The following is a 26,393-nucleotide window of genomic DNA, read 5'->3' as shown; positions in this document are numbered from 1 at the left end:
TGTCAACGGCGAATGACCGCGAAATTCAAGCTAAGTATATAACGCATCTTCATAAGCAATGCTGTATGTTTTCCAGAGGCATATAATAATAGTATAGATAATAGAATAGTATCGGTTGGCACTTTTAGCTACGTTTCAAAGGTATGCATGCGAACGTATTGTAGCACTCACATCCATTTGCAGTCAATGCAAAGCACACAGACATCTGGCGCAGAATATTGGTTATTCCCGAACCATTTTAAAATCTTTCAAAAGTGTTGACGTTTAAATTCAATTTACATACTCGAAAACATCTTTGAAGCTACTTTTATCTCGTATTTATGTTCCATTTTTAGTAAATGTAGATTAACTAGTTATGACCCGCGAGTATATCCGCGCGGAATTGAAAAAATATATTAATAGCTTATGTGTTCTTCCAGACTATATTTTACATCTAGGGCAGATCTCACAGAGATTTGTAAACCCGTTTTGGAGATATGTCATAACAAACATGCATCTAAAGTTTCGCATTTATAATATTAGTGAGATGTTAAGAAGTAATGTTTTTTTTTTTATAAATCGGTCTCGACAGTTAATGTGTTTAAAAATTAAACAAAAATTCGGACCAACTTGCAAGCACTACCTTTAGGAAAATATTTACAAAAGATGTACTGACGAATCGAGTAACTACCTGATTTTTTTAGGGAAGTCGATCAAAAAGAACAAACAAGAGAAAAAAACCATTTTCAATCTCTTCAATCTGATGTGAGCATAATTATGTCAATATTGACTGAGCCAGCATCTGAAGCGGCTGTACGATTATGCCAGCTCGTTTCTTAGGATCTTCTAGCAGCACTATGGGATTGACATGTCTTTCCCAAGACAAAAATTGCCTAAAAACTAAGATAAAAAAAATCTCTTCAACAAAATTTTATCGCACAATAATTTCCTAGTTAGTTATAGACTTGAAATATACTTGCAGCCCATTAATTGCGATCTCCCAACTTCCTTTATCACTGTGCAAAATTATGTTCTCGTAGAGAGTTAAATTGGGTGCCGGGTCGTTATTTCACGCTATCTTTTAAATGAATTGAAGGAAATTCTTTGTCTTATAATGGTTAGTACTTTTAATTTATTTTAATTGCTATTGCAAACTTTAAACAATATTTATAGAAAACAATGGATTACAAATCATTTACAAAAAATCAAGAACCACAACTTTTACACAGCTTTGCTTGCGACTTCGTTCGCGCGGAATTAAAAATACAAAAGTAAATAACCTATATGTTTTTCCAAACTATCCTCTACTTATGCCAAATTTCATCGAGAACCGTTCAGCAATTTAGGCTACAAACTTTAACAAACATTTGTAATATTCAACATCATCACCAGCTCTCTTACCCAAAGTTAGGGTGACTAGGCCATAGTCAACCACGCTGCACTGCGGGTTGGTTGACTTCACACATATCTTTGAATTTCTTCGCCGATATGTGCAGGTTGCATCACGATGTTTTCCTTCACCGTAAGAACGTCGGGTAATTTATGTACGTATGAAAATTCGAAAAATCACATGGCGGGATTCGAACCCAAGACCTGTAGACTTCAAGTCAAGTGCTTAAACCACTGAGCCACCGACGCTCCGCTTTATAATATTATTAAGATCTATTCCCAATGGACTGGATGGATATTAAAACACTCAAGAGTTAAATTATTACTATAAAAAAGTGAATTTCCGTCCAGTTCGTCCATAAAACATTATCATTGTCGAGACCCAACATTATGTCCAAGTAAATGAAGATAGAAGATTTTAAAATATGCAACCGGTCATTATTTAAAACTCCCGCTATCACGGGAAAAGGAAATCAAACGTGAAAAGCGCTGGGAAATGAATAATCTACTTTTGAGATATCTTTTTGTAATATATTTAGTTTCTAAAAATTTAAAGGGCTACAATTCTTCCATAATCATTTTTATATCGGTCTTATAGTTTAGGCTACGTAAGCAAAGAAAGCAAAAATGACCCTAAATTTCGTCACGCGATTTTGAATTAAACTATTTTAACTACGTCGTAGTCTTTGACTCCAAAAATCAAACCAAAAAATGGGACCCACTTGCAAGCATTATCTTTCGGATAAAAAAAGAATTATCAAAATCGATCCACTAGCGGCGGAGTTATGCCGTAACACACATAAAAAAAAAAACATACAGACGAATTGAGTACATCCTTCTTTTGGGAAGTCGGTCAAAAAAGAAGTATGAAATTTATTACTACACAGACAGAATTGTTCTCATATCAATAAAGAGGTCTGGAGCCTACTCCATGTTATGGTTAACTAAACCATAGTCCTAACTGTAATTTAAATAAAAATTTTACTAATATTATAAATGCTAATGTTTAGATAGATGTTTGTTAGAGTTTGTAGCCTAAGCAGCTGAACGGATCTTAATAAAACTTGGCATATATATAGAGAATAGTCTGGAAGAACACATAGGTTACTTAGATTTTTTTAATTCCACCCAGATCCGTCGCCGGCGAAAACTAATATAATAATAGTCGACCACGTTAGATTCACTGCACATCTTTGGATTTCTACACAGATATTGCAAGGTTGCTTTAGGATATTTTCTTGTAATATTTAGTTACTATTTTAGACAATGTTATTATTAACATCAATATTATTATTCTAAGACAAACGTTCAAGGTCTCAAGTACAAATATTTATGTAACACATTAGTATAACCGGACTTTCGACGCCATTCTTTTAAAAAACATTTTACCGAACCCATATGTCAAAGTGACGGAATTAATCGTTTAATAATTATAATAATGCGTGAATTTATATATTAATATATTAACATATAGTTTATCTTACTGGTCAATAGAAAGAAGACAAAACTAATAACATTGGTAGAGCCCGCTTTAACGAATGGGCCGGCTCGTCCGGTGTAAAACCACGACCACACAAAAGACAGGCGTGAAGTGGGAGCAATTTCGCGTACAGTCTTATAAGTGTCGTGCCGGAGGCCCAACTTTAATGCCTTTACTTGCCTTTTTCTTATAAGAATAGGATGGAAAAGGAACGTGGATTTGACGGTGCATGTTTACGTGCGTCTCCTTCTCTGTCAATTAAGGGTAGGCAACATAACCGCTATTGCGAATGTTTATGTACAGCTGTCGCTTTGGTATTTTGGCGGATTCAGGTGGATGCTTGCTTGTTGCCACCTTATAATATAAAAATAATAAAACACTAAGTCGAAACCGAACAATGTTTTCCGTTAGTATGGAAAGGAGTACAAAATGAATGGTAAACGATAGACCAGTTTTCGTAACTCGTATCCAGTGGTCGGCTTTCCTTCAAGTTCTTCACTTCGCTCTCTCCGTGACATTTTCTTCTGAGACATGTACCCATTTAGCGCTAAATTTATCCACCTTCTTTACTATATTAATTATTAACGCCTAGGTCCAGAAATACGCTGATTATTAATATTTCGTTAATATTAGTAATAATAAGACATAGCCCACGTTACTCACAGATAATTTACCTTTCTTCTGGTGAAAGAATTCTTAAAATCGGCCCAGTAGTTTTTGCGTGACTCAAATACATACAAAATACAAATCTTTCCACTTTATAACATTAGTATAGATAATAGCATATGAATAACACGTTAATAATCTTACTAATATAATATGCGAATATTTAGATGGATGGATGTTTGTTTGTACCCTAAACTAATGAATGGATCTCGATGAATTTTGACATACATGTAGAGCGTAGTCTGGGAGAACATATAGGCTATTTAGTTACTTTAGTTTTTTTTAATTTCATGCTAACGGAGTCGATGACGAAAACTAGTTAGGAATTATTGACAGCATTAAATGTATAAACTTATCTTATTATTTACCTCTATTACTATTATGAATACGAAAGTTTGAATGAACGTAACCAAATAACTGTCATTCCTGAATTTAGATGAAATTTGACTTAAAAATAGAATACGTTCTAGAAGAACGCATTTTTTTAATTACTAGCTTCCGCTCGCGACTCCATCCGCGTGGTATTAAAAAAACAAAAGTGAATAGCCTATGTTTTTCCAGACTATCTTCCACATCTATGCCAAATTTCATCGAAATACGTTCAGCCGTTAAGGCTACAAACTCTAGCAAACATCCATCCATCTAAATTTTCGCATTTATAATATTAGTATGATTCACAGACGATGTAACGGACAACAGCTAGTATAATTAATAATATGTAAGAACATCTTTAACGTATATGTTCCTTGCATATTAAAGACACTTGATAATAAATCGCTTAAATTATATACTTAACATCAAACCGGTTCAACGTGTTTGTTTGTCCTTACATACACATCCTACAAGGGTCAAAAATTAAGACAAAAAAGGCAAGAAAACGTTAGTATTCCAGGTTAAGGTATTTTTTTGACGTTAAGTAAAGATTCTATTACTTGATTTTACTTGACTTGTAATCTACAGTTCTTGGGTTCAAATCCCGCCATGTACCAAGGATTATCGAATTTCAAATTTACATAATTTACCCGACGTTATAACGGTGAAGGAAAGCATCGTGATGCCTACACATATCATGATCAAATGTGTGAAGTCGACCCGCAGTTCAGCGTGGTTGACTATGGCTTAGTCATCCCTTACTTTGATTAGTCTCCGAGCCCCTCAATGGGGTCATGTACTGGTGATGATGAAAGCTTCTACACTAAAATATCTACATTAAAGCCTTTTATAATAACTCAATGGTCCATAAACCACGCGGGTTAAAAAGAGAAATTTCATTAAGTAGGAGAGGCCAAAAAAATGTTACGTGTATTTTCCTACTAATGTATTAATGAATATTTTTTTAATGTTAGCAAAACAATCTAGAGAGGGTCAATAAGTTGCTAAAAACGTCATAACAGAACGTCTCCCTATACGGTTTCATTACTGTAATTATCATTGTTATTTCAAATATTTTGTCTCCGTCGTGCTGGTTTGTATATAAGTAAATAATTCTTATTTAATTTGAAAGATGGATCGAAATTGTGGGTTTTCAAAGGTTTTTAACATTAGTTTTTCCAACAAATTTAAAAGATTTTCAGATAAAATGGTCTCTAGTAATTGTTTGTTTACTTTTACCTATACTAAGATTACAAAATATGTTCCATTATATGTTTTGATGGTGGAAATTTACACTTAAATTCAATATTTTCTAGGAAACAAATGGCGGGAAATTACTTACTATACTTTATAGTATTCTTAGTACTTTTAATTCAATATAGAATAATAACCGTGTAGTTCCATTGTCGTAGAACTTATGTGAAAACATAACGCCATCTCTATTTTGTTTCAAATAATAAAAGAGAAAACAACGTTTGTATACAAATGTTATATCAATGAAAACCGTATTTATATCGTTGGTGAAACCTGTTTGAAACCTGTAAGTAAATGTATACAAATATCGAGAATTTATCTCATAAGTTTGCAGTACATTGAAGACTTAATATGAGTCGGGTTGTCGACAAATTTTGGTTCAGACAGGTAAGGAAGTGTTTATTAAAAATTCTAACAGACCCTTGTTAAAGTAACTTGTATTCCAAATAGTTTAAAAAACATAAGTCATAGATTATTTATTAATAATTGTTTTATCAAATTATTATGTATTGCATTAGCGCTATTCGCTTAAAAAGTACACTTCAAGTATTGTTACTGCAGTTAAAAATGTTTGTAATTATATGTGCAATTTGTGTGTTTATTGTTTCGTATGCAAGGTAAAGTATTTCTTATTATAACGTTTAACTTCGAACATTTGTTAAAAAATGAAGATAAAAGGTATTTATTAAAAGCTAGCTGTTCCCGTGCGACTTCATCCGCATGATATTACAAAAACTTTATTTTATTGTTTACATATGTCAAATTATCAATTACAAATGTCAAAATGACATAACACAAGAGCAACCTTGCTTCCTTGATGTTGGCAGCAACTTATGGTCTCTTTCCCACAATAGGGTTTTTATCCAAAATATTTACCCCCTAAGTTTAATGGCGTTAAAATATATAGCCTAAAGCGCGACGCAAGTATAGGGTTTTTTTACTAAAAGAAGAATTATTCAAAAAAATGCTGCAATTGCTGACATCTTAGGCAACAAAGAAGTGTGTGTTTACGCTTTATTAAAATAGTATAGACATATGCCAAATTTCATCGAAATCCGTTCAGCCGTTTAGGCTAAATTCTAACAAACATTCATCTGAATATTCGCATTTACAATATTACTTAGAATAATAATTCTGCCTATACTAAAATGGACAAAACCGGATCCCTAAGTTCATTGAGATAAAAACTCTTGAATATCAGGTAGTAAAATCACACTGAAAATTTGCAATTATAATTTAAAACTAAAACATTAACTTGCGCTGAACGAATCTCTACAACACACATAAATGTTTTTGCTCATAAACATATCTAAAATAAACTAGCTGTTGCTTGCGACTTCGCCGGCGTGTAATTAAAATACATAGCCTATCTTACTCACAGATAAATTACCTTTCTAACGGTGAAAGAGGTTTTAAAATCGACCCAGTAGTTTTTGAGTTATTTCAATACATACAAAAATGCAAATCTTTCCTCTTTATAATATTAGTATAGATACGAGTATAGATGGCGAAACTATACATATATATAGTGTATATATTCTGTTTTGTCACTAACATAATTTAAGAAACTTACTAACAAGTTTATGAGCTGATTGTACGCTTGAAATAAAGTTATTATTATTATTTCATATCTTTATTCTCTTATTTTTATATATAATACATTTCACATGATTTTCTTAAAAAAATAACAAAATAGAACATATTATATAAAAAAATAGTAAGTCCACCGGCTGCGGAATCCGATGACTCAAGCAACCAGTGGTCAGGGCTGCAGAGACAGGAACCTCCTCACTATTCGTGCGGTTTCTAAAATAACCGCCTTTTGAATCGGGCCCTTAATCCAACTGTCTAGCGAGAGCTTCTTGAGGTGTTGGTCGAAGCTCTTCGCTATCAGCCCGTGTACCGAAACGACTATCGGAATAATGGTAGTCGATTTCATACGCCACATGGCGGTAATCTCGTGAGCCAAATCCAAATATTTTAATAGTTTTTCATTTTCGGCTTTCACGAGATTCTCGTCATGTTGGATAGTGACATCGACTAACATTACACAACTCTCAGACCGATCTATTATTACTATATCAGGTCTATTGGCAGCAATAGTCCTGTCCGTAATAATAGATCGGTCCCAGTAGATCGTGATACTTTATTATTATCATTATACCACAGAAGTAAGACGAACAGTGCTTGGAGAAACCTTTTGTTTTAGTGATATCCTTAGTGTTGTTTAATGACGTTTAAACAACGTCTAATCTCGTCTAACATTTATAAAAAATCAACGGTTATTGCGACTAATTCCCTTGTACAGTCAGGTAAATTGGCAGTGTTCTACCTAAAAAGTTACAATCGTATGAATGAGGGAAAAAAAAGAGTTTAAATGTGTCTGTACGATAAAAGCGGAATAGCGGCACACGGCTAGATTCTTTTTAGTATCCCTTCGTTTGCACTCACTGCTACGTAATTAGTTATTTCTAAGAGGTGGAGTCCGTCTCGTTGCGATAAACAAGGTAATTTTTCTAAACTGCAATACTGCGTATTTCCGCGACTGTACATAAGAACCTTAATAATGCAAATAAAAACATATTAAAACGATAAACTAATCATTAGAGGTTATTATAAGTTAATAAATTACTATAACAGTAATGCATTTTTTTCATACCTGGTATTTCTATCAGCCAATAAAGGCCCTTATTATCGTAGCCGCAAAACACTGCATTTTCTAAAGAAGTCAAGGATAAAACAATTTTGGAAATAGCTTTCAAATAGAAAATAACGATAAAGGTTGTCACGCATTTATTAACCTCACCCATTAGTCTCGTAGTAACAGTTGTAAAAGTGCTTATAAGTGCGTGATTACCTTAAAACATAATAATGTATGGCCACACTGTTTACTACTGTCATGGCGTCATAATAGTAGGGCATTCGTATCCGAGCCACCGACGGGAGCGGACGCCCCAAGCATACAGAAAACATAGGCTTTACGATTGTTTTAGAAATACATTGCATTTGTTTATGTTCCAGATATTCGTTCTGCTAGTGGCATGTCTGCACTCGCTCTCCGCAGGCGTGATGGTCGCGTTCCCCTCCGTCTTGAATCCAGCACTTCTATCACCTAACAGTACAGACATCACCGCTGATAGGAATCAAGCTTCATGGATTGGTAATAAACCTCTATTTTTTCATAACTTTGATGGTGGAAGAGATGCACAACGAGGATATTTCCCCTTATATGTCTCCTGCATCATCCACCCACTTTTCCTTACCATCCCTTACTTACTAGAAAATTAATAAACTAATCTAGACAATCTACATTTAAATAAGAATTGTCATGTTAATATTATTTCTTACTTCTTACTAATGTTATAAATATGAAAGTTTAGATAAATGGATGTTTGTTAGAGTTTGTAGCCTAAACGGCTGAGTGGATTGTGGTGAAATTTGGCGTAAACGTAGAGGATCGTCTGGAATAACACATAGGCTACTCACTTTTGTTTTCTAATATCCACGCGAACGGAGTCGCAGGCGAAAGCAATTAAATAATATAAAATTGGTGGTTAAAACTCTATTGAATCATTCTCTTTTTCAGCATCAATAAATGGACTTAGTGGTATCGTGGGTTTCTTCATATTGTCACCAATATTCCAGAGCTTCGGTCGGAAAGCTGTCAATATAACGTTAAATGTGGTCATGTTCGTTGGCTGGATCACTTTAGCCACTGCAAGTAACGTTACTATGCTGTTCATTGCTAGAGCTATCCAAGGATTAACCGTCGGTGGGGTCTTTATAGCCGCTGTCACTTTATCAGAATACTCAACACCAAGAAGAAGAGGTTACTTTATGACGTTAAAGAAAATATCCATAGGTTTAGGATCGTTGACCTGTCATACTTTAGCATTATTCTGTACTTGGAGACAAATTGCTGGTATTTGTGTAATACCGATAAGTTTAGCGATACTGTTCGTATTATTATGGCCGGAGAGTCCTTCGTATCTCGCAATGAAAGGACGTTTTGATGAATGCGAGAAAGCATTCATATGGTTAAATGGGAATTCGCTTGAAAGTAAAATGGAACTAAAGGAGTTGATCAACGCTCAAATGGAACAGCATGAATTGAAAAAGAAAACTCAAAACCTTTCACAGGTTAAGAAATTTTTTATACAACTTAACAATAGAGAGATGTTGAAAGCTTGTTTTATTGTTGCTTTGGTTACTTTGTGTATTGATGCTTGCGGAAGATATTTCTTGCTTGCGTATTTAACTCAGATATTAGAAGAAATCACCGGTAGTAATTCAATAGCGATGTACGGTTCTATCGTTTCTGATTTATTATTAATATCTGCTTTAGCGGTTTCATGTTTAGTTATTAGATTATTCGATAGACGTACTTTATTGTTCGGTTTAGGATCTGTTACTATATTTTTAATGTTTATTATAAGTATAGCAGTATTTACTAAATCTAATTTTAATTTTCTATCAAGCATAACCTGGTTAATTCCTTGTTTAATTTTGCTGCATTCTTTCATAGCTAGTGTTGGTATTATTCCGGTAGCATTTACGATATCAGCTGAAGTGTTTCCATTAGAACATAGAGGTTTATGTTCTTGTATATCAGGGGTCGCGTTTACAATATTCTATGCTGCTACGTTAAAATTAACACCGTTAATGATAGAACATACTGGAGTATCAGGTACATATACAATTTACGCATTAATAGTAACGTTTTGTCTAGCTATTTTATTTGTTATTTTACCAGAAACTAAAGATAAGACTTTACAACAAATTGAGAACGAAATGAAAGGCAAATCAGATAAGAACGGTAGATTGCTTACTAATTAACAAATTAACACATATAGTAAAGATTTGCATAGAGTTATTTAACGTATTTTATAAGACTTATGAAACGATTTGACAGAAAAAGAATTAAGTTTTATATTATGACGAGCTGCCCGCGACTTTGTCCGCGTGGTATTCGAAAACATACAAACTATATAAATTACAAAAAGCTACGTATCCCTCGGGAACCGGACATTTCTCGGGGATGAAGCTTATCCCATGTGTACTCCAGACTTTGTTTTATATCTGTGCCAAATTTCAATAAGATATGTTGAACCGTTGCAGAATGATCGAGTAAAAATTAAAAAAACCAAATTAATGAATCCCACGGGAACCGTCACTATTCCCGGGATAGCCTATGTGTTCTTCCAGACTATGCTGTAAACCTGTGCCAAATGTTATGGAGATCCGTTCAGCCGTTTAGGCTACAAACGCTAACAAACATCCATCCATCCATCTAAACTTTCGCATTTATAATATTAGTAAGATAAGAAGTAAGATGTACAACCAGCGGTTTTAATTATTTAAAAAGATATCCAAGTATTTATGTTTAATAGTTTAAGATTAATATTCCTGATGGTAATTCAATAAATAATTTACCATTCCTCTTCAAATGTGTATATTATTAAGTAATTATTATTTATTTATTAAGTGTTGTGTTAAGTAGAAATTAAGTAACCAATTAAAAGATGTACCAGAATTTTGTTTCTTGTGTCCTGGATTATTTAAAAACAAATGTTTTTACAATGAATAAAGAATTATTAAAGTGTTTGTGATTTATTGAAGTAACAAACCATGACAGCCCTTGTTTTAGAATTATTTAACATACATTTAAAAACATGTTTTACTAGCACTTATTATATTAACTAAACAGCCGAATACTGGAACGAATCTTAACACGTCAGATGAAATTTTAATGAAGTTTGAAATTAAGACACATATTTAAATGCCATTTGAATATTCTACCATAATTGTTTTATTCAATTTAGTGAGATTGTATGTTTTACATACGTATGAGAACATATTGTCACCAACACAACAACAAAAGTAAATCGATTACAATATAAATGAGAAATTATATTTACACATGTCATTGGCTGACAACGTGATTTATTTTATCCACGCGTACCTAAATTTATAAGTAACTTTATGTTCTTATAGACTATGTTCTACATCTGTGCAAATTCAACAGTGGTAGTACCCGCTTTAACATCTTAGCACGAATGGGCCGACACGCCCGGTGTAATACCACGACCACACAGAAGACAGGCGTGAAATGGAAGCAATTCCGTGTTTCGCCTGGTGAGTGAGGTGCCGGAGGCCTAATTTAAGTCCCTTTCTCCTTACCACCCTTTTCTTATAAGGAGTGGATGGGAACGGGAAGTGGATTTCACGGTAGAGGAGATGCATAGGAAGGGGAAACATCTTCTTTATGTGCGTCTCGTCCTACGTCGGATAAGGGTAGACAACGCATCTGCATCTGCTATTTTGGCGGATTCAGGTGGCCGCTTGCTTGTTTGCCACCTTATATTATAAAAAAAAATCAAGATCTGTTAAGCCGTTTTGGGGATACGTAGTAACAAACATGCAACTAACCTTTAGTATATATAGTATTAGTAATATAATTTCCTCTGCAGTATTTTATGAACAGAAAAGTAAAACATTGTTCTTAAAATCTCGGTATTTTACTTCGAGTTGTATTTTAATAGTTCAGTGTTGTTTTGTATTTTCTTTAGCAACTGCCGTCTTTATCTCGGAATGGTGAATATTTAAGTATGTTGGTACAAAAGTTGCTCGATTTACAAACGCTGCGTTTGCATTGTAAATGAACTCAAGAAAATAACAGTTGAAAATGCAAGTTATTGTATATTTATACCTCAAAAATATTATTAACTAGCTGTTCCTTTGCGGCTTCATCCGCATGAAATTAAAAAAAACTTTATCTTATTGTTTACATTTGTCAAATTACAAATGTCAAAATGACATGACATGATGACAACCTTGCTTCCTTGATGTTGGCAGCAACTTATGGTCTCTTTCACACATTAGGGCCTTTCTCCAAAATATTTACCACCTAAGTTTAATGGCGTGAAAATATATAGCCTAAAACGTGACGTAAGTGTAGGACTTTTTATTAAAAAAAGAATTATTCATTAATATGCAGTAATTGCTGATATCTTAGGCAACAATGTAGTGTTTGTTTACGCTTTTATAGATTGAAAACTGTACATTTATACAAATTAGATCTTGTGGTATAGAGGAAAGAAAGGTGAACAATGTTTTAAAGATTAGTTTGTAGTTTGCTTAGGTGACATAATCAAGAAGGAAGTGATAACAGATGACGGATGATAGAGTTATACGGAGGATGAAAACCCGGTGCGACGACCCTACGGGAGTAGGATAAGGTAGGGGAGATGATGATTAGTTTGAACTGTTAGCTTTTTCAACGGTTTTCCATATATTAATATGTTTTACACGTATATTCCGGCTCAATGGGGATGTTTCCTAATTTTTGGAATAGCCTTTATTTTGTAGATAAACCATGTATGAACACGAAAAAAAAATTGTATAAAATATAATACTCATTATTTCAATAAAAAAACACGTAAATAAAAACAACTCTTTAATTTCCCCCCAAAACGTACCATGACGTCACTTCTTTGCATACGAACCTCGCGTCACGGCCTGTCACTGTCAATTTGAAAGAACCATTGATTGATAATACTCGTAAATCTTTGTTGTCTAAAGTTGTTTTTAGTAATGGAGATAAAAATGAAAAAACCAAAATGAACAGAAGGTGATACTTTTAACGTATTAATTACACTTGTTGCTTCTCGTGGAAGATTATGTTTGTGTGTAAATAGTGACCAGGTATAAATTAAATTGTACTATAAGCTACTCTTATGAATTTTGATATATTTTTCTTTTGTAATATTCATAAAATGTTTTGCTCATAACTTATGTCGTAATTATAAAAACACTCAATAATGGAGTCCTCATAATATAAAACACGCAAACTCAATTATTACAATCATTTAGAAAAAAATATAACTACAAAATGCACTGACATTCACTGAAATTGGTCACACTGCCATGTTATATGCGAAGAAGTGACGTCATTGGTGTTTGAGATCGAGTAATGGAGGGTAAAAAATATTGCAACGTTTTTAATTTATATTTAATTTGAGACAAACATTCAAGGTCTCTAAATGTTATTATAGGTTATAAAATGCTGTCTTTAAAATATTAAACATAACTTTATTTGGATTTGTAACATTAGGAAACATCCCCATTGGTGCAATACAACATTGACAGGTGTGAAGTGAAAGCAATTCCGCGTACAGTATGATGAGTGTACGTGACGGAGGATTTTAGATTTTTTTACTTTACCTTTGTGTAAGGAATGGATGGGATTTGACGATGAAGAGGACGCATGGATGGGGATACTATCCTTTTGTGCGATGTGCATCTTTTGCCTTTTAAAAGGACAGGCACACCATTGACTAAACTATCGCACAACTTTTTAGTCTCGCTATGATTCCCATGAGCTTATATGGAGGTGAAACTATACAGTTAATTCAGCTGCAAAAACAACGAAATTGTAGGCAATGTGGGTATTTAGTAAGCGGTAGCTTCGCTATTTCAGCGAATGCAGCTACCCGTTGCTCATGTGATGTTTTTATATATATTCATTACGAGCCTGTGTAAAACTGTCTCATTTATAAAACCGTCACATGCCGCGAGTTAAAACCTTAATTCGTTTTCGCCCGTTTCCCTCGTCGGACGACGGACTGAAAATTGTTTAACTCGATTCATTAGCCGTCGCTTATCAAATGTAAGACACGTACCGTTTAAAATAACTAAATTACAACGTTTATTATGATTTGGTATTAAATGATTTCCACTAAAGTTTTGTGTAAACACTGCAGCGCAAATCTTCAAGCTTTCGTTTTGGTAGTCATGCATTCCATTTAGTGATACCATGATTAGAAGACTACTTGTAACAGTGGTAAGCCCGCTTTAACATCGCACGAATGGATCGGCTCGCCCGGTGTAATACCGCGACCATACAGAAGACAGGCGTGAAATGTGAGCAATTTCGCGTTTCGACTGATAAGTGTGGAGCCGGAGGCCAACTTTAGTCCCTTTTTCTACCCAACCTTTTTCTAATAAGAAAAGGATGGTGAAGGAACATGGATTTGACGGTGGAGAAGATACATAGCAAGGGGAAATATCCTATTTATGTGCGTCTTCAACGTCGATTTAGGGGATGGCAACGCATCCGCGAATGCGAATGTCTATGGGCAGCGGTCGCTTCACCATATCGGTGGATTCAAGTGGCCGCTTGCTCGTTTGCCGTTTTACGATATAATAAAAAACATTTAAATTATTAAAACAGATATGTAATACTCTTATTATCTATTGTTATTTAATATCCCTTATCAAATACAACAATAAATCATAATTATCAATAGGGGGCGTAGATCACAGAATTCAGAATAGATGTCAATGGTCAACACCATATCGTCAAATATGGCCGCATTATTTTTTGTAATACTTCTTTTTATTAATTCAATAAAAAGTGAGACATGTGTTATAGACAATCGTTCATTAAGCACCGCCTGGGAACAGAAACTTCGAGAAGAATTAACATCATGTGATACCAGATTTCAACCACCAAGTACCAATCATACAATTGTAAACATCAGTTTCACCTTAAAATCCTTCAACTTCGAACACTATGAAGAAATCTTTACAATCAACAGCTGGGTATTTTTAACCTGGGATGATTCAAGACTTACTTGGAATCCGGATAACTACGATGGTATTACCGAAGTCCTTCTTCCCAGTAACAAAATATGGACACCCAAATTATCTCACTACAGCTCCAGTGGGAACGACGAATTCGATTACATCATGACTTCTTGTCGTATAACAAACAAAGGACATGTAACTTGTATACCTAGAGTTATCCATCAAACTGTGTGTAATACGAAATTAACACATTGGCCGTACGACACACAGAACTGTACATTCGAATTTGGATCAAAACCTGGATTCGATCATGTTAAATTCGTTTTAGATTCTGGTAGAGGTATTAAGATGTTTGGTGCTGAATACGGTCCTGGATGGACTATAACAGATTTCTCAAAGACGGAGACAGAAGATTCAGAATCGGTTAAATTTTCTTTTAATTTTATTGTTGAACGTGAAGGGGTTGGTTTAGCAGCGATCGTTATAGTTCCTTCTTTAGTTTTGTCGTTTATAACAGTTTTATCAATGACTTTAAATGTTGAAGATAAGATACGTTTATTTATACTATGTTTTGGTTTGCTAAATCAATTTACGTTTCTACAAGAAATCAATTCAGATTTACCACAACATAGCCCTGATACTCCTACAGTAGTATTGTTCTTGCGTTCGTCGATTGTTTTAACTTTATTGGCTATCGGAATAACTTTTCTTTTAACTCATTTATATAGAAAATCTAAGCCACCATCAAATTTTATTATCACATTTAATGAAAAGATTTTAGATTCGTACGTAAAATATATCATTTGGCCTAAATGGAGTAGATCTGAAGAAAAAGAAATGAATAACGATGCTGCGAAAATACTAACTGCATGGATCGATTTTGTTAGTATTATTAATTTTATTTTCTTGTTAATTATTGTTATAACATATATCGTGATGTATTATATTTATATACCTAAAGAACCTGAATTCTAGACTCTAAGACTTTAAATCTGTTACTTACATAAAATATGGTGTAATTGCTGACATCTTAGGCAACAAAGAAGTGTGTGTTTACGCTTAATTATAATAGTATAGATATTTCCCTTTTAGATATTTTACTTTAAAGATGTTACTTGCATCTTTAAAGTCTTAGAGTCTAGAAATATGTATCTAAATTATATTTTATGATGATACAAGTTTTGTTTTAATATAAAAAAAATTTAAAAAAAAAAATAGTTTAACTTAAACCTCAAAAGCATTTAATTTTAAATTATTAGGCTGTACATTAAAGACTGAAATTAAATTTAAATAAAAAATGATTATTCTGCATTTATAATTGTACAATCTGGTAAATGTCTACATATCGATTAACATAATGGGAACAAAATTCTCTTTACGCGGATAGATTGCTGGTACTACCTGCTCCTCGGGAAACATTAACTTGTTAATAATTTTCAACTTTCCCTACAGCATTAATCTTTTATTTAAATACTAGCTTTCGCCCGCGACTACATCTGCGTGGTATTTGAAAAACAAAAGTGAATAGCTTATGTGTTCTTCCAGACTATATTCTACATATATGCTATTTCATCGAAATTCGTTCAGCCGTTTAGGCTACAAACTCAAACAATCATCCATCCGTCCATCCATTTATCCTTCCATCCATCCATCTTAACTTTCACATTTGTAATATTAGTAACATTCCTAGTTTTATCGTGGTTATATCCGGTTGCATATAGTTTTGTAAATGCATACTATTTCCTTGCAAAGTGTAAAGCGGAACTCCATTGCTCTAAACTGCAGACATTTATGTTTGTAGGAGCATTACAGTGCAAATTGTAGACGTTCATCTTGTTTTCTCTTCTGTTACTTTAGCCAGTAATAGAAGTAAAGATATCTTACGAAAATGAATGGTTATAATGAGGTTTTTTTACTTACTCTGTGACAGTTAAAAATAAGTGTATTTTACTTTCATATATAACAATTACTTTCAGGTAAATGTTCTATTAAAATCCATCAAGCTTTTTGGAGGTTATCACACTTCATACTTCGTACTCATACTAATATTATAAATGCGAAAGTTTACATGTATGGATGGATGTTTGCTTGAGTTTGCAGCCTAAACTGCTGAACGGATTACGATAAAATTTGGTACAGTTGTAGAGTATAGTCTGGAAGAACACATAGGCTATTTACTTTTTTTTTAACTACACGAGGATGGAGTTGTGGGCGAGAGCTAGTGTAGAATAAACACAGACTTGACTGAGAAAAAAATGTTTTTTTTTTAGTTTCCTTTCCGTTTTCATCAATACTAATATTATAAGGAGCAATTAGTTCTAGTACGTAATGAATAAACTCAAAATCTATTAGAACAATTTCAAAACTCCCCTAGTTTTGTACACTTAGCAAACTTAATCTTAACTGTCTTCTCAAGAAATTTATATCAAAAACAATCATTTAATAGAAGGGACGCAAAAGCATTTACCTACAAGCTTTAACCCGCGACTTTGTCCGCAGGTAAAGAAAACAAAAGCGGCTTATATTTTCCAGACTATGTTCTATATCTATGCCAAACATCATCGAGATCAGTTTAACAGTTCAGGCTAACTCTAATCTATCCAGAACTTTCGCATTTATAATATTAGTAAATCTAACTAATATTATAAATGCGAAAGTTTAGATGGATGGATGTTTGTTAGAGTTTGTAGCCTAAACTGCTGAATCGATTTCGATGAAATTCGGTATGGATGTAGAGGATAGTCTTGAAGAACACATAGATACTAAGTTTTGTTTTTTTTTTTTTTTAATTCCATGCGGACGGAGTCGCGGGCGAAAGCTAGTCTTCAATAATTTTGATTTGAGTTTAGTCATTCTGTTTTGTTAATATTTTTATTCTGTATAGGAAAAACAATTTTTAACGTTATTTCCATAATCAATTTCAGAGCTGCGTAAAATATTTCACTCTCTTATCATACCGTTGCCACCTTGTTTGGAAGTCCTGTGATTTTTTACGATAAATTCACATTTATAATATTAGTAAGATATTGACAAACCTTACTTTTTTTTGTAATTTATTATATTATATCTGTATTATCTGATTTATATCAATTTTCTTAAAAATCATACGATATTCTTTAGTTTAAAAAAACAAAAGTGACTAGCCTTTGTGTTCTTCCAGACTATCCTCTACATCTTTACTAAATTTCATCGAAATCCGTTCAGCCGTTTTAGCTACAAACTCAAACAATCCATCCATCTGAACTTTCGCATTTATAATATTACTTACATTAGTATAGAGATTACACAAGTTTCTACATCGATGTGTTACTCAGGGCTTACTTAATGAAGCGTATGCGTTAATTTGCGGTCTGGGAGGTTGCCAGTTCGTGGTACAAACTGACCCCGTTACTATAACTCATAAATAGGAAAATCAACGTCAACGAAGAAATTATACAACGAAACTTTTCTCACTAATATTATAAATGCGAAAGTTTATATGGATGTTAGAGTATTGTTAGAGTTTGTAGCCTAAATTGCTGAACGGATCTGGATGAAATTTGGAATACATGTAGAGTATTGTCTGAAAGAACATTCTTTTGATACTTTCTTTTGTTTTAATTTATTCCACGCGAACGCAGTCGTAACTTTTTTCGCTGCCGGAAAATGTATGAGTACACTTAATAGTGTATTCATGTTATAAAAGATGGCGCTGTATCTAATGTTTAGTTTTAAAACAAAACACTATCTACCTTAAAATCTCCATTACATTTAAGTTTTGCAATCAATTATAACTTTATCAAAATATTTTGTTCGAGTTACTCCATCTATCGGCTTTTCCTAACAACATTATGACAAAAAGATAAACAATGGTTAACAAAATTGCAATTTGATACAATACTATGTACAAATTATGTGCTTACAATTTCACATAGAACGGTTTAGAAATGACAGCGCGGCGCATCGCGGGCACATCAACCGCACGCGCTGTTTGATTTATCGCTCGTATGCGGCCTTTACATCGTACTTATATCGCTTATTGCGATCAGAATACGTACGGGAGACTGTAGAAGTCACAATTTTATAAAATTACATGGAAATCATACTAATATTATAAATGCAAAAGTTTAGATGGATTGATGTTTGAAAGAGTTTATAGCCTAAACGGCTCAACGGATTTCGATGAAATTTGGTACAGATGTAGAGGATAGTCTGAAAGAACACATAGGTTACTCACTTTGGTGTTTTTTAAATCCATGGGGACGGAGTCGCGGGCGAAAGCTAGTGCTGAATAAGGTCTACTATTTGCGTGAAAAATTATGTCATATTAATGAAATTAAACATCAACATGAGAAAGTAATAACACAATTAAAACAGATATAACAAAATTAATGTTGAATAACTTGGTAATCTAAGTTGAGGGCATGCGTAGGATAAGATGGAGTCCCATCTGCTTGTGTTTGTAATTAAGTTAACAAACTAAGACTGTGACTTGTGGGACTTGCGACTACTCTAATGGTATTTCATAGCTTACATCTACTGTGTATTTTGACGTTAGAAGTAATCTTCGAACACAACGATGAAATAATATTTTTCAATAGCATTTAAATAATATTTCTTATTTAAATCTTTGATATTATATTTCTACAGGCGCTTTAAGAAAAGTCCCTAATTAACCAGAAAATAAGAAGAGATTTTTGATGCCACTTATACAAACCTATAAATGAAAAGTTATTTATTGTTTCGTGTTTTTTGTATATTTTGAAAACTAAAAAAAATGTTAGTAAACCTGAAACTAAAGAAGGTAACTAGTTTGTTTCGCAATAATCTTTTTAAAGTATGTTTTTCAAGACATTTAGAGATATTTGATAAATAGATCCTGTAACATCTGGTACAAGGGTTGGCTTGTCGAAACTTTATCAAAACTTTTCTCAACCTTATGTTGTTTGGGTACAAACGTGTTTCTTTCCAACTTTTGAATTCAACGTTTTGCCTTTTAGAAACACATTAGATCCTTATATTTTTTTAATATTAGATCCATATGTTTTTAAGACTATGGAACGCCAAATAAATACATACCTGCGAAAAAGAATTAGCTTGCTGTCGCTTCTGGAATTATAACAAAAGTGACAGGCGCTCGTAAAAATATATAAGCGCCTGTTCTTTTTTTCACACACAATGCCGATTAAGTGTATAATTTACATATATAAGATTTCAATTATTGTAAGGTTTATTACTTGATAATAACATAGTTTTATAAAATGAGAAATACTGTATTATGAGAGATAACTATATACACTACATTAGTATTACAAATGTTATTCAAACTGATATATCAATGATGGTAACATTAAACCTCGGAATATTAATTAATATCTGGTATCCTACGCTTTGATTGCAATCGACGCAATGATTTGACTACTGAAATGTTTTGTTTATGAAATATCAGTGTAGCAAATAACATCGACTAGAAAAAGTATTATATTAAGGGCCTGTCCTACCAAATTGTAAATTGTCAGATAACAATCTAACATGTAAAATAAGTGATTGAAATATCGGATTTTTACCTTATCTGACAATGACGTCATTTTTAAGCTATCTGAGCCTCTAGCAGCCAGTGGTGGGACAGGCCCCAAGTGCTATACTATGATTTTGTCATCGTCTTTCTGTCCCTATCCCACTACAACACACAACTACATATCGAGTAGTGTTCGCATTTACATATAATGTAAATATCAAAGCGCGACTAAACAGTTGTGCGATAGTTTAGTTTCAGGTGTGCGCACGCTCTAATAAATATAAGGGCCTGTCCTACTGCTGGCTGATAGAGGCTCAGATAGCTTAAAAATGACGCCACTGTCCGATAAGGTAACCAAATCTGATATTTCACATATTTTACACGTTGGATTGTTATCAGACAATTTAAAATTTGGTGAGACAGGCCCTTAATATTACTAAATACATGTATGTATTTGTAAATTAACCGAGGAATAATGATTTTATTTAATATTTTATATCGCATGTACAGCGGCTTGCTGCAGTCATTTGTAAATCTCTCACATTTTGCGAGTTAAAACCTTAATTCGTATTAATTCATTTCCTCCATTCGCTGGCGACAGACTGAAAATTGTTTAAATCGATTTAATCTTCTTTTATTATTCAAATAAACACTTTCCACATAAAATAGTTGCATTTAAATTGTAAATTTTACCATTCTACTATTATTTAGTTAACAATATACAAACTAAATTCAATGCTTAGTTACCACAATAATTTAATTTCTTTCTAAGATTAGCAGTCACAAACTCATAGAGAGAATTTTAACAAATGTCTCTATATCTTCATTCAAATGTAATATTACTTAATTTAAGCGTTGTTGACCAACTTCTATTATTTGTGCAAAAATCTGTAAATAAAAAAAAATGTCAAAGAATAAAAAATAAATCTTAAACTATTTTATTCACTAACGATTTATGTATCCTAATACTTGATCGTTTTAACGATAATTTAACTTTAATTATCTCTTAAATTAATTTATCATAGTGGTTAACTAACAAAACATGCCATTGACAAGGGTATGTTAGAAATTAAGATGTGAAATCTAATCGGCTTTGTACTCACTGTCCGGAACAGCTTTGACATGGAGGTTAGGAATTTAATAATGTGGACTTGAATGTGGGCCCGCTGTAGGGCTCTAGGGATAATAATCGACGCTTGTCAACGAATGTACTTGGTGAGTATTGGAGATATTCTAAATTCCATTTATACTTGACTATTATTTAAAACTAAAGTAAAAATAAGTTGGCAAAATTAACTCTGGGATACGCTTTTATTAATTCTGGGATACTTTTGTAACTAAACAGATTTGCTATTAATTTTAGACAGGCGTTTATTATATTTATTAAAACGTGTCGGTGATTTCTAAGATTCAAATGTCGTTAATTGACTGTCGGTGTTCTCTTTGTTGTATTTTTTTAAGTAACGACTGAATTGCCACTGCTAATTTATTGGTGCAAAAATCTGATTATCTTTTTAATAATTTATAGAGGAGTTTCAACAGTGGAAACTCAAAGACTATCTTAATCGTTTCACAGTTTGCGATAAATCCACTTTATCTCATGAAGTAGGAAATTAGTGGAGCGGACGACAGGCTTGGATAAACGGGGCGCAGAGTAATGCCCACTTCCGGAATACGTTATAAATAGCGGGTTAGCTTGCAACTACAGGTTTATTAACTTCCACCATTACAATACTTTAAATAAAAATGTACAAGACATCACGTTGATAAATTAAAAAAAGGTTAACAAGGTAAAACTAAATCATAATTTAATTTCTAAATCAAGATAGAGTTGGAAAATATAACTCAATGAAGACTGTTATTAGTCTATTTTATTTAAACACAAGTTATTGTTGGTCACATTTTTATTTAACACACATAATATCAGTGGTAGTGCCCGCTTTAACATCTTAACACGAATAGGCCGGCACGCCCGGTGTAATACCACGACCACACAGAAGACAGTCGTGAAATGGAAGCAATTCCGTGTTTCGTCTGAGGAGTGTGGTGCCGGAGGCCTAATTTAAGTACCTTTCTCTTTACCACCCTTTTCTTATAAGGAGAGGTTGAAAAGGGGAAGTGGATTTGACGGAGGAGGAGATACATAGGAACGGGAAATACCCTCCTGTGTCGGATAAGGGTAGGCAACGCATTTGCAATTGCAGATGTCTATGGGCAGCGGTCGGTGGCCGTTTGCTCGTTTGCCACCTTATTTTATATAAAAAAAATAATACATAAAAGACCTTGGACAAGACTAAATACAAAGCTGCAGACATTACTGTATTGTCAATAGGACAGACATGAAACATACTCAGCTTGCATATTCATAGGTAAGATAACTTAGTTCAAGTTAGAAGCCATCAGTAATTACATCATTGCATTCAAAGTTTGCAGATAAGTTGTCAAGTTTCACGAAACTTGAGGCTCTCGTTAGCTGCAGGTGTGCTTACGAGTGACATTCACACTCAAGTTTGTATTAAGTAATTACTTAGATTTAAGTTGCAACTAAATATTGATTTAAGCACATTAACAGTTCGTAATTAAACAGCTCTAACATTTTTTCCAACAAAAAATATAACCTTACTAAAAAAATTGCGAATTTCAAATTTTTTCCTGTGAAACACTATTCCCTACATTACAATAGATCATTAGTCATCTTTATTTTACAACTAGCTTACGCCCGAGACTCTGTCTGCGTGAAATTAAAAAAAATAGTATGTGTAGTTAGTATACATAGTAGCCTATGTGTTTTTCGAAACTATTATAGTTTAACTTGTTACCGACAGCGCGGCAGCCAAAAATACAAAACACTTATTATAAAACAAACATATCTTTATTAACTTATTTAAACAAAAAAGTATACAAAAACTTCAACTCCAAACTATGTCGATCACATCTTGACTTCTTCCTTTATATATTTTCTTTTACAAACGATTATTGCCTTGGTGGCCAGTATGCAACCTCTTTGGCTGTATACATACTGCTTGTCAGCCAAAGAGGTTGTATTTTGCACTCAACAATTATATCATTTACAGTAATAGCAAATTTCATCGATATCCGTTATCCGGACGCTTGTATTTAATTTAATGGTCGCCTACTTAATTTAACTGTTGGATTTAAATAATTAATTATCTTACATAAACATAGATAACATGAGGCGTCCATGCTGCGAATGCTTACATAGCCGAGGGTAATTTGTTATAACGCTTCTTGCCAAATACGTTTGGCGTACGCCCAAATCGGCTAAACATTCCATCCATTACGCTTTGAAGTTTAACTCTACGCTGTGTTAATATGCTTTTACTTTTTAGGTAAAGGGTAGAAAGAGACCGAGGAAAAAATCTGAAGAGACTGTAGTTTCATAAAATACAACGCAAGCCTAATTAACATATATATTTTTTTTTATAACATAAGGTGGCAAACGAGCAAGCGGCCACCTGAAATCGCCAAAATGGCGAAGCGACCGCTGCCCATAGACATCCGCAATTGCGGATGCGTTGCCTACCCTTATACGACGGAGGATGAGACGCACATAAAGAGGATATTTTCCCTTCCATGCATCTCCTTCACTGTCAAATCCGCTTCCCCTTTTCAACCTCTCCTTATAAGAAAAGGGTAGTAAAGAGAAAGGGACTTAAATTAGGCCTCCTGCACCACACTCATCAGACGAAACACGGAATTGCTTCCATTTCACGCCTGTCTTCTGTGTGGTCACGGTATTACACCGGGCGTGCCGGCCCATTCGTGCTAAGATGTTAAAGCGGGCACTACCACTGTTGGAAATTCTTAACAATACGATGGATTTTAACGAAGACAACAGACAAGTGGGAACGAAGGGCAAAATTAGTTAATTTTATTCATTAAGCACCGTTAAGTTTGATGTTATTACTTAACAGTTGAATGATCAAATGTGTACCAAACATTTTAGTTCCATTATCATCAAACTGACAATTTGTTTAACAAAATAAACAAATTCAAATTAAACAGAGAGACGCTTTTGTTTATTTCAAATCGATCCTTTGTACATTTTGTTGTAAATACAGTGTTTAAATTTTAGCCGATGGTATATTTTACTATTATAATGTCTTTCAAAGCAACTAAAGTCTACTTAATGGGTGATAGAAATAGTTTTCTTAATGTCTTTTGACAGACTAATGTCCTTTCCTTAGCATATAGCTATCTATTTTAATGAGGGATTGTTTATTCAATTTGTATTGTCTATGTATTTAGTACATACATTTTTAAATTAACCAAGTGGTAATTATTTCGTACAAGCGCCTGACGAAATTTAATAGCAAAATATACGTTAAGACTTTTCAAGTAGCTTAAAGGTTTACAAATAGCAATGTATTTGACGACTTTAAATCGGCAAGTTAGAAATTCAAGTCGTGTACACCCGTGCAGCGGACATCGTACATTTAACTTGTCCACTTTGTTCCGATTGAATCGACTTTACCAGTTTCTATGTTTCTATTTCTATTTTCTTCACGATACACGTAACGTGAAACAAATATTAATTTAGTATTTGTTGCAAATCCTAGACACGTTAAACGTTAATTAGTACATACAAGCGAAACATCGCAACAAGAGTCATCATCTCCCCTGCCTTATCCTACTCCTGTAGGGTCGGCGCACCGGGTTTTCGTCCTCCAAAGCAACATCGCAACAAGAGTAAAATAAAAATAATTAATGTTAACAGAACAAATAACGGTATACGATGGTACGATGAAAGAAAGTTGAAGGTCGCAAAACATCTACAACAGATTCTCAAAATGTATTAAAGCTGGGAATCGATGTGAAAAGATTTTGGAATATCTGGTCCAGGTCTTAGACAAAAAGTAACTGTTCATCATAATATATTAAATACTAGCTGTTCCCGTGCGGATTCATCCGCATGAAATTATGAAAATTTTATTTTATTGTTTGCATTTGTATATTTTATCAATTACAATTGTCAAAATGACATGACATGATGACAACCTTGCTTCCTTGATGTTGGCAGCAACTTATGGTCTCTTTCCCACATTAGGGTTTTTATCCAATTTATTTAGCCCATAAGTTCAATTGCGTAAAAATATATAGCCTGAAGCGTGACGTAAGCGTAGGGCTTTTTATTAAAAAAAAGAATTATTCAAAAATATGTTGTCATTGCTGACATCTTAGGCAACAAATTTATTGTAATAGTATAGATTTTGTAACACTAACACGTGGTACAAATCAGGGAACATATCGGACCGTAGAAGTTTTTCATTGCACACGACTCGTCCTTAGAACTTTCTGACATGTTTCGTACAAAACTTTCACAGCACTATTGAAGAACAGGTGTTTCTTATTATTTATTTTAAACTTAGTTTTTGTAATCTTACATTTAAGAGCCCAAGCGACATGAAATCCATATTACTTTCAGTATTATATCCTAGTCAACATCATCTCCCCTACCTTCCCTATTCCCGTAGACGGCATCGGTTTTCGTCATCGTCGTCATCAAATAACTCTATCATACGTCATCTCAGTCACTCCCTTCTTGATCATGTCACCTTACACGCAATCCATCCATCTCTTTTTAGTTAAGTCCTAGTATCGATTCATTTTCTTTTACTTGTTTTAGGGTCTGTCCTACCGAATTGTAAATTGTCGGATAACAACCCAACGTGTAAAATATGCGATGAAAATATCGGATATTGTTCCCGCATCTGAGAGTGACCGTCATTTTTAAGCTACCAGTGGTGGGATAGGCCCTAAGTATTATAAATGCGAAAGGTTGGATGGATGATTGTTACTTGTCAAATGTACAGACAGATCTCGATTAAATTTGGTACAGGCGAAGATAGTCTAGAACTTCACAGGCTGTACACTAAGATTTTTTTAATTTCCGTTCGGACAAGCCAACAAAGGCTAGTTTATTATGATGATTCCACAGATCTGTAAATACGATTCTATTTAAACTAAATGTAAATTTGATATCAAACATTTAAATTTCATGAAACGTGTTTAAGCAGTTGTAATCGCTTTGAATTTTAAATTCCACACGATAATATTGTAATGTAGGTGTGTTAATCAAACGGCGGTTGGTACTGGACTGATTTATTATGAGTGAACTGACGGTACATTATATTAAGGTACCCTCAT

General features: G+C 33.5%; 2 protein-coding genes across 2 annotated transcripts; both read left to right on the top strand.

Annotated features, from left to right (window-relative positions):
• Positions 1–5,468: 5,468 nt before the first annotated feature.
• On the top strand, positions 5,469–10,134 carry LOC106111365 (monosaccharide-sensing protein 1-like). The gene is made up of 3 exons (XM_013293416.1): positions 5,469–5,527; positions 8,162–8,300; positions 8,727–10,134. The coding sequence occupies exons 1-3, from the start codon at positions 5,492–5,494 to the stop codon at positions 9,974–9,976; spliced, it is 1,425 nt and encodes a 474-aa protein (XP_013148870.1). The 5' UTR covers positions 5,469–5,491; the 3' UTR covers positions 9,977–10,134.
• Positions 10,135–14,482: 4,348 nt separating this feature from the next.
• LOC106111366 (neuronal acetylcholine receptor subunit non-alpha-2-like) lies at positions 14,483–15,712 on the top strand. Its single transcript, XM_013293417.1, has one exon. It carries the CDS (start codon positions 14,483–14,485, stop codon positions 15,701–15,703), a length of 1,221 nt encoding a protein of 406 aa, XP_013148871.1. The 3' UTR covers positions 15,704–15,712.
• The last annotated feature ends 10,681 nt before the right edge of the window (positions 15,713–26,393 follow it).

The sequence above is a fragment of the Papilio polytes genome, unplaced genomic scaffold (assembly GCF_000836215.1).
Source record: "Papilio polytes unplaced genomic scaffold, Ppol_1.0 DF824169.1, whole genome shotgun sequence".
Lineage (NCBI taxonomy): Eukaryota > Metazoa > Arthropoda > Insecta > Lepidoptera > Papilionidae > Papilio > Papilio polytes.
The sequence above is the reverse complement of the archived record's forward strand: the minus strand, read 5'-3'. Positions and strand labels throughout refer to the sequence as shown.

What these genes read in the sequence shown, in the direction of transcription:
- LOC106111365 (XM_013293416.1), top strand. Translation starts at nt 5,492, where the DNA reads ATGAGTCGGGTTGTCGACAAATTTTGGTTCAGACAG. An exon ending in ACAAATTTTGGTTCAGACAG is followed by an intron (nt 5,528 to 8,161) that starts GTAAGGAAGTGT and finishes TTTATGTTCCAG; the next exon opens with ATATTCGTTCTGCTAGTGGC. An exon ending in GAATCAAGCTTCATGGATTG is followed by an intron (nt 8,301 to 8,726) that starts GTAATAAACCTC and finishes TCTCTTTTTCAG; the next exon opens with CATCAATAAATGGACTTAGT.
- LOC106111366 (XM_013293417.1), top strand. Translation starts at nt 14,483, where the DNA reads ATGGTCAACACCATATCGTCAAATATGGCCGCATTATTTTTTGTAATA.